Genomic DNA, 10,289 nt, shown 5'->3' on the forward strand with positions numbered 1-10,289 from the left:
AGCTCTGAGCTCATATATGGCCCAATCTATGGGTAATGCTGTGACCTCATACACACAACTTCTTGCCCACCAGAGTTGGAGTGCCTGCTCACAGTGCAGTGATGCTGTAAGTTTCAGCCCTGTGTGGGCCTCAAACTCAGATCGCTGAATTAATGATCAAGAGAGGTACCACTGCACTGTCAAATCTTACTTTATGCCACTTTTCTAAAGTAAATCTTAGTTCAGCGAACATTGTTACATCACTCCGCGATGTCACCTACATTATATCTGTAACACACCCAGTAAATGGAGTAGGTTTATACCAGTGCTTCATCATATGGCAACCCTCCCCTCCTAGTCTACTTAAAATAATTTAAGGAACCAATAAGAAAATACCTTCAAACTGCAGCATTCTTTCATCTATTCACAATCCTCCTCCATATTATGACCTTTTCCACACTCTTGTTCAACAACCATTCCACATGCATTCACAGCTCCACTTATCTATCTACCTCATTCTGTCTTTCATTTTAAGCTCACTTTAGGTCAATACAACAATAATAAAAAAATAAAATGCAATAAAATAATGCACCCACAAAGAAAGGAAAAAGTTAGAATTTAAACAAAAATAATTACCAGTAACATGCTCAGCAGCCCAGTGATTGCCTGCTGTTTCTAGTATCCAAGCACCATTGGGATCAGCAATCAGAAAACTATTATGGTACAGAAGCTCGGTGTCTGTATCACTGCAAGGGCCGCCCTGGCCATGCGTCTCCAGCAATGAGGTTATAACATCCACAGCTTCGTCAGCGGTGCTGCTTCGCTCCAGTCCAAGTCTGTAAGTAAATACATCACACTGGAACTTGGCTTCCCTACATCACCCGCTACATGTTGGTAGGATGAGTGAGGAGAGACAAGAGAATAATTTTGGGAACAGTAGAAGGAAGAAGACCAAGAGTGAGACTGAGACAAAGATTAGATAATATAAAGGAAGAAGTACAAAAATGAAGTGAAGACAAAATTGACTGGGTGAATCTGGCACAGAATTGTCAATGGTGGAGAGTCTTGTTAAGAGTAGAGGGGGGGGGGGGGGGTTCCACATGCGGCCCAAGACCGACCAGAGTAAGTAAGCAAGTACATCACCCTCTATATTTATATTTTTCTTAATAAAATAAAAAATAAATAAATAAATAAACCCTGCAAGATAATCACTGCTTCCACAAATTTCAAGTCACCTAAAATCCACGACCACAAAGTAACTAACAATGATGCTCAGGCCCTCCCTTTGACTTCTTCAAGAAGAAATGCTGGAATGTGTTGTCACTGGTTAGTGATGATTGATGATTTGTGAAATTTTTAGCTTGAAGGCCAAGCGCCATAGTCGGTAGGCCATTCAGCACATATCTATCATATACAAATAAATAAATTTATAAGTCAAATAAAAGCAATAAGCACTCACTCACAAAAACAAATCAAAACAAGATACACACACAAGCAATCATATATACAATTTTAAATTTCATAAAACAAATTGATGTCTTTTAAAAACTTTAAAACATTCTCCACATGAGCACCCTCCCTTGTCACTGGTTGGTTGGAGGAAGGAAAGAGCTCTTCTTATGAAACACACATGAAGAAAGATGTTTAAAGCTAATACAGAGCAATCTTCAGTCCAGCTCTGACTAATTACCAGCTCTTTAGGGCCAGATCTCCAGATAATGGGAGGGTATTGATAGGATATGAAGACAAACAGAAGGGAGATAATTTTCTCTATCTCAATGGACTAATATGCACAATTGGTCCCTCCTGCAGGATATCAAGTATGTTCTAAATTCCAGTTCAACACTTGATAAAAAAAAAATTGTACCTCTCCATTTGTCACTGCAAGACACTGAATGTCTTGCAGTTTTGATTTGTGACGAATGGAGTATTATAATTTTTTATTTGGGACTGCTCGGGACTGTCAGAACTGCTTGACCAGACAGTCTAAGGAATGACAACAACAAAAACAAGACCCTGAATGGCTATCTTTATCATCCCTTTTGAGCAAATGCATATCTAAAATCTAGTTGCATTACTAAAGAGAATACCATTTTGTTTTTTTCAATCTAATTCCAACATTTGACCTCATTAACCACTTCGGTACAATGATGCCTAGGTAGGCATCACGAGGATGCCGGCATCAGTGTCTCAATTATATATTTTTTGTAGTTGTACATGAGTTAGCCCCGAATACTGTAAACTGGTCTGATTGTGTTTTGTGTGTTTATTATTACTCAGAGTAAAAGAGAATGAGTAATACAGCAGTGACTTTATATTTCATAATGTGAGTAGTGTGATAATTGTACATATAGCAGCCAATGCCACTCACGAGAACTTGACTCATACTGACCACCCAAATGTATTCTTGACCTTTACATACCTGACTAGGTCCATCCCTAGAAGCTTCTCCTTTTTGTCCGTCTCATCGTCATTGAGCTTGGTCCAGACGGCCTCGTTTCCTATGCAAACGCCACATTCGTTGCTTCCCATCTCCGCCCCCCACATCCAGGCGGGTTTACTTAATATGACGCCATACGTGTGAGGCACTTGGTCAATGCTGATATATGTGCACTGAAAAATTAACAAATACTAATGAAATCGCAATACCATTACAAGTGAACAACTTTCTTAACTACGGGATACCTTATCAATGTCAACCATGAAATCACCAAGCATGGGGAATAATCTAGTTTCTTCATTTTATATTTTGTACCAATGCCAAAACATACCTCCCAGAACTGAATAAAAGTACTCAAATTACCAGTTCGTCCTTACCACATCCATAAAGGAGGTGCAATGGTAATGAATCCATGATATTACTACATACATACATACATATACCAAGGCTTTTTCCCCCTTACAAGGGAGGTAGTCAAAAAGGGAAAGGCATAAAATCATTTCCACCCATTCCATCCCTGAATACACTCCACACCCCTCCACCCTCCCTCTTATCTGATCACCTCCTGGATGATGGGTCATCCCTGCACCTTGTCCACTGATATTACAAGTAACATAAAAAAGTACAAGCTTCACTTATTATGTGAATCTTGTACTTATTTTGGATGTACTGGATCTTGCTGCATTGCTTCTGATACAGGCAGTGGACAGGAGACAGGGATGACCCTCATCCAAAAGGTGCTAAGATGAGAGGGGGTGGGAGTGAATCTGTACCTTTAGCTTGGTTACCTCCCTTATGGGGAGAAAAAGCCATTGGTATATTGATAGCCGTAATTTCATTGGTTCATTTCCAAACACAAAATTCACAGGGATATTACTTCTCAACAACATTGATGATCGACATTTACATAACCTTGGTCTCTTAACCTAACACACACTATCTGCCACTTGTGTGGATATTTGGGCCCTGGGAATTGGTCCAGGACATAAAATACCACCAATTTCCAAAGTGGGTTTATGTCCTGGGCCCAAACGTCCACAACTGGTGGTTGGTGAATGTTGGATTAAGAGAACTAAGTGTATTATAAAAGCACTCTTTGTCATTTCATTTTCATTTTTTTTTCATGTTTCACCATTCGTATTCATCCTCATTTCTATCACAGAAGCAATCAGTATTTCTTTTTCACTTCCTTCACATTACTTAATCTTCTTGCAACCCATTTAAATTTTACTTCAACAAAAGAATAAAGTCCTTTACTTCCACCAATTACTACTCAACACTCAATATAGAAATCGTTGAAATACATACCAAACAGAATGATGCAAAGGTAAAAGTTACCAATGTGACAATCAATAATAGGATAATAAAGTGGAAGAGATACATGCACATTCAGTGACTTGCAGAGGGGGGGGGGGCAAAGGGGCGGTGACCTGGGATATTCAAAAGGGAGGGGAGGGTGGGGAGGCATCCAATCGGATCATTTGGGAAAAAGAATCTGGTTGACTCGTATTTAAATCAAATGATGTTTTTATTTTATTTTTTATCCGTGTTTACATACTCAAAATATCTTCCTTTCTCATAATATTTCTCAGTGCTAGGTCTTATACTTGAATCTTTGGGGGGTATACACTCAAGGCATTGGTCCCCAGACATCACCAGACCTCTGCAAGCCACTGGTCACATCTCATTATACGATCAGGTTCCAAGCCATGGAAAGCAGATTGGAAGGTGATCATTGTATATCAACTTTTCTACACCATACACTTGCCTATCTTGTCACTTTCCATCTGTGTTACTTCTTCCCACCCTCACCCTTTGGACTCCTGATACACTCCCCACCACACTCCCAAATTACAACTTGCCTTTCCCTTTCAGTTTCATTTCATGTAACGTTAACACATCCATCTTTCTCAAACATACTACCGATCTTTTCAATTTTGCTCTCATCCATACCACACCCACACACACTAAATCTATTACTAGAGTTCTGGCTGGAGTTCCCTTCCCCAGACTCTATTATGCCCTGACTCTTCACGGGAGAAAAATAAAGTTGTGGACTCGCAAGTTCTCTCACTCTATCCCATTCAATCATCTTCTATGATGCATGTAAAACAGTTGTTTTCTCCCTCTGACCACCACCACAAGGGATTAGAATTTGCATTTCAGACATGAAGCTAAAGAGTCCCTTATAATGTTCCTATATTTAAACCTCCTTAGTCTCTCAAGGGTGATAGGAACTATACACTAATCAAATACATTCATCATGTATCCAAAACCTAGTTGTTCCTTCTGACTGTTCTACTCCATCTACAATCATTTCTTCCCTTGTACCTTTTCTCTATTATTTAGCTCATAGATGTTTGCAAATGACACTATTTGTGGCAGGGTCAGGGAAGGGTCTGGGACAAGTGGTGATGGAGTTTAGAAGGGAATGTGATGGGAGGGATTTGAAAGTAAATGTGGCTGGAGGCAAGGTCATGGGATGTGGAAAGGGAGAGGATAACACCAAGTTAGAAGTAAGTCGCAGAGGAGAGAAACAAGAGGAAGTGGATCATTTTGGGTGTTCAGGGTCACAAGTAGCAGGCAATGGAGAAGTGGGGATGGAGGTAAACTGTTAGAAGGGATTTCTCCCTTCCTTTTCTATTTTTTTTTACATGAGAGAATGAAGAGGGAGGGTTGCTGTGTAAATTAAGTAACCTGCTGTGGATGTACTGTGTCTTGCTGCATTGCTTCTGACCCAGGCAGTGGGCAGCAGACAGGGAGGACCCTTCGTCCATGAGGAGTTAAGATGACAAGGAAGAATGGGTGGTGGATGGGAATGGGTCTTTGGGACGGAGTCTTGGCTGGCTGCCTACCATATAAGGGGGAAGAGGCCTTGGTGTATATATATATATATAGTAATCACAAAGAACCCACAGTCGGAATAAAAGGAAACTTTACAAGAATGTGTAATTTCTATATTTTGGCTAATAGCTATAGCCCTCTTCGTGATTATTATTTACAAATGTGCTACAACATTTTGTCTAAGTGATATATATATAGATAGAATTCATTTATACCAAATGGTTTACAAAACAAACATATCATCCATGAAGCTATAATATACTTTGATTTATGGAAACAGAAAATGGTGTGGAGTGTATTCAGGGATGGAATGGGTGGGAATGATTTTATGCCTTTTCCTTTTTGGCTACCTCCCTTGTAAGGGGGAAAAAGCCTTGGTATATGTATGTATGTTTACAAAACAAACATATGATCCATGAAGCTATAATATACTTTGATTTATGGAAACAAAAAATACTTACTTGTACTTTACTGCCTTCACTATGATCTTGTGCAGCAATGTAATTAATTTCCTGGACTTCTCCTGCGGGTCTATCAGAATTTTTGCCAAAAACGACATGGTTCCCCTTCGTTTTCCCAGGGAGGACAACAAACGTGTCACAGGAACTTGGGGCAGTGCGGGAAGACATCTGAAACATGAAAGACACAAAGACATTTGTAAAACAAGATATTATTAAATATTGCATAGAGCTACATTCAGTATGTATTTGAGTATTACAGTATTTATATATACTGCATTATACAAAAATATGACTTTTCTTAATGATCACAGGAGAGGATCAAATGTTTAAGAAATAAGATTTTTTTCTTTTTTTTTTTTAGGAAAATGAGAAGTGTTACAAATATGGATAAAATGAGATTTAGAGGCTAGATAGAGACCAGGGATAGAAATGGAGCTGTCAGATAGCTTTCATCAGAGTACCAAGATGCATTTGGCATATATAACAAAATAACAAGAAAAACTAGCAAAAAGTGTGGGAAAGAGAAATGGGTGGAGTCACCTTGAGAAGAAGACTGAAAATGAGGTGAATGGATAGGATAACGAATACTTTGAATGTACTATTGAATTTATAATATGAAGTTGTACCTGACCACTCAAATATCACAACAGAGGCAAAACAGTATATATATCTCATTCAATCTACAAAACAAATTACTTATGCAGAGGTACAGCTTTGTATGGCTGGTGACTCATCTCTAGAACAATCCATTTACACAATTGTAATGTGAAGTACACTTAAACATTAAGTTTCACAAATTTTTGCTATGAAGTAATCTATGGCACTTGCATGTGGGAAAGTAAAATTTTACCTCCTTTCTATCTGGAAGGTGATGTTACTAAGAACTGAAAATTAGGCCAGGGAAATCAAGTACAGGAAATTTTGCAAAGCCTATCAGGGGGATACGCTTCGATTATTGTTGCAGAACAAAAAATAAGTTCGAAGGTTTTAGATGGAACATTGAGAACTTGGGAACTGAGTCTGAATGCGCCGTATACTACCGGCATATTGTCATTCTTCACAACGGACCCACCCTCGAGTGAGTTCGAGTGAAATCCAGCATCACCTCTTGGCCCTGAGAACCATATTCTGTTACAAATTGTTAATTTTCCAGTGCATCACTTGAATAAATCTATCACAAAAGTGAGCTACGTCAGGTGCATTTTATAAAACAATAACTAACTATTCACTTTAGATAGGAAACACCCTAGTTTGTTAAAAACAAGAAATGGCTGTGACATGAGAAAGCGATTTAGAAAAAGCAAGTGTCACAATAAGAAAGCAAATTTGATCAAGTTTCAAGAATGTGTCTAATAATGTAATGCGTTTATTCCCATTAAGGAGATGATGGTAACTGAAGAAACTGACAAAAACAAATGTAACTTAGGTCAACTCAGTTTTAATCTGTATGCTAAATGACAAGTGAATGTAATTTGCTTCAGATTAATGACTGAGAAAATCCTTTAGATACATAAGTTGTCACCGTTTTACGAAAAAAATTGAGCAATCTTGTAAGGCAACCCTACTTCTCTGCTAAAATCCGGGTGCTTTTTCCCGCTGTCACTTAATGCTGTGCGTAATTCCGACAGCTGCAGATCACAGCAGACGATGCCGAATCAGAATGTGGAACACGACATCAACAGATCGTGTAACCTCTTGACTACATCACCCATAAAGAATCCAAAAATCTGCCTATCATAAAATGCATCCTACGGTTCTAGCCTTTTTGAATATAGTGAATGTTTTAAAATATATTTAGTATTGATTTAATCTTACATATTGATCGAACATTTGCTTCATGTTACACCGATATTTCTACTGCAATATAGACACTAATTTTTATATCTAACAGTGATTATCTATCAACTATTGTTTAACCAAACTAACATTTTACGTTATGGAGACTAATCTTGATGGCATATCGGAAGATCAATCAGATGGGAGTATTGGATACATTTAGCAGATGCAGAAATTGAAACAAACTATCTTTTTTATTGTAAACGTGAATTAATGTCTAAAATTGTAATTATTCTTCATTCATTTCAATTTATGACATGCTATCAATGTCAAGTCGAAAAGAGGGCTTAGTGATGACGTCACGAGAAAATTAAAGGCGCGATTTGCTACTCGCAAACACTCCCCCGTACAAATTGGCCCATTTTATCCATAGTTTACCTACCCAATCAATGAATATATACAACAGAACAAAATAAAAAGCATAGGAATATCTAAATTCGATTTCATAACAATTCTTAAACTCCCGTTAATATCACAGGAAACCAAAATAATTTGCCGGTGAAATCGGGAAACAAAGGGTTGTATGGTTCCTTCAATTTTTAGTCTTCAAATTGGTGTTTATTTTCTGACTTCCTACAAAAGCATAAGAATTCTTCTTTGAAGGGCTATATATTTTTTCACTGTACTTCTAATTTTTAATGTCCTATAGTCACAGTTAATAAAGGTTATTTATTAAGTTCAATTATGATGTAAGTAGTACTTGTCCACCATAAGTGTAATTAGGGGTTTTCATGAATTGTTTTGAAACCAGATATTGATATTTTTATCAGTAATCGGAGCTACTATCCTTGAAGAATATCGCACAGAAGAGAAGAATGTCATAGAGATGGCTATGTAGAAGTGGCAGATCTGAGGGACAGTTGAAGTTAAAGATTATCAGCATTCTTTTTTTTAATGAAAATTAGTCTGTAATCATAAAAGAATGTTGCGTGATTCTAGTTCGTCGGGGTGTCAACTCCCTAAATTATTGACTGCGTGAAAACGATGCTGTCTAAACTCCGTACGGACATTCTCTATTACCAACTGCTGAGCAGTGGGCGGGGAGCGGGTTCAAGTAGTGAAGTAGGGTCTATCCACAGGGGAATACGGTGAGAGGAGAGGGAACGAGTTGTTGTTTGGGTGGGCGTAGGGGTTGTGTATGCTTTGACTCGGCAAAACCCTTTTCAACATCAATCTTATTTCTCTTTTTTTCTAGCTTTATGTCTTCTTTGTGTTATGTCATGTGTTGTCATTATGCTCTTCTTTTGTTCCTTCACTTGCCTTACACTCAGCATTAGGCTACATGGACACTAAAACGCGGAAAGGCACCGGCTAATTATAAGTATCCTATACATATTTCTTCTATTTATGATATGTCCTGTCACCTTGACCATACATTGGTTTTGTAGCGGGTGTGGGTTTGTGACGTAATGTCGTTTCTCATCATCATTCGTATTGATTTATTTCTTTGTTATCAATTTCTGAAAGTTTTGTTGCTGTAATTTACTATATTGCTTTACATATTTTATCAGAGTTACACCGGGTAACGTAGATGTGTTGTAAACATAAAACTTAAAATTAAGGATATGGATATCTTAATATTTTTTCTGTATATATTCTTTTATCACAAAATTGATTTATCATTATCTTTAATCACTATTTTCAAAGATAACCTTTATCTTTGTGGATAATTATTATTGCTTTTAATAACAGATATGTAGAATGTATATTGAGAGAAGCGAGTAAATGCCTTAGTGGATTGAGGAGTGTAATGAGAAATATACATTTGGGAATAGATGCTAAGAGGAGACTGTATGAAGGAGTGATTGTGCCAACAGCACTGTATGGGGCAGAAACATGGAACATAAGAGAGGAAGAGAGAAGGAGTTTGAATGTGTTTGAGATGAGGTGTCTGAGAAGTATGATGGGGGTTACTAGGCTGGATAGAGTGAGAAATGAGGAGGTGAGGAGAAGAACGGGGTTGGAAAGGGAGTTGGGAGATAGGGTTGATGAAAGAGTATTAGGTTGGTTTGGACACATGGAAAGAATGAGTGAAGAAAGACTGGTAAAAGAGGTATGGAAGGCAGATGTGGAGGGAGTGAACCTAGGATGAGGTGGATGGATGGGGTGAAGGAGGCTTTGGGGAAGAGGGGAATGTCTGTTGAGGAAGGACGGGAGAGGACAGAAGACAGGGGTGAATGGAGAATGGTTGTATATGGATGATGTTGTGATGCATGAGGTGGAATGGGCGGGGGGATGGGGGGTGTTTTAGTATGTGTGAGCAAAATTTGACGAAGCCCGAAGGGATTTCTCCCCGTCCTCTCCTTTTATGCATGGGGGGACGGAGAGGGGGGGTCGCCGATTTAATGAAGTGGCCTTGCTGTGGATGTGCTGTGTCTGGCAACACTGCTTCTGAACCAGGGCAGTGGACAAGGTGCAGGGATGACCCGTCATCCAGGAGGTGCACAGATAAGAGGGAGGGTGGAGGGGTGTGGAGTGTATTCAGGGATGGAATGGGTGGGAATGATTTAATGCCTTTTCCTTTTTTGGATACCTCCCTTGTATGTATGTATGTATGTATGTTTTAGGTTTGATCGTTAAGAAAATCTAATATAAGAAATTAGTCTATTTCTATCTACTCACACATGCATATATATATATATATATATATATATATATATATGTATATATATATATATATATATATATATATATATATATGCATACATACATACATACATAGACACTAG

The 10,289-nt window shown here is 38.2% G+C and overlaps 1 protein-coding gene across 2 annotated transcripts in view; it reads right to left on the reverse strand.

Annotated features, from left to right (window-relative positions):
* LOC143020716 (secernin-2) overlaps positions 1–7,427 on the reverse strand; it is a 33,296-nt gene extending 25,869 nt beyond the window's left edge. For both annotated transcript variants that reach the window (XM_076177402.1, XM_076177403.1), the window contains exons 1-4: positions 7,290–7,427; positions 5,725–5,892; positions 2,402–2,592; positions 616–815 (exon numbers count right to left, since the gene is read on the reverse strand). In XM_076177402.1, the coding sequence (XP_076033517.1) occupies positions 616–815; positions 2,402–2,592; positions 5,725–5,892 (559 nt within the window). In that variant the 5' untranslated portion in view covers positions 7,290–7,427. The remainder of the gene's footprint in view (positions 1–615; positions 816–2,401; positions 2,593–5,724; positions 5,893–7,289) is intronic.
* Positions 7,428–10,289: the final 2,862 nt, after the last annotated feature.

This window comes from Oratosquilla oratoria, chromosome 40, assembly GCF_046742065.1.
Source record: "Oratosquilla oratoria isolate Oo_2021 chromosome 40, ASM4674206v1, whole genome shotgun sequence".
Lineage (NCBI taxonomy): Eukaryota > Metazoa > Arthropoda > Malacostraca > Stomatopoda > Squillidae > Oratosquilla > Oratosquilla oratoria.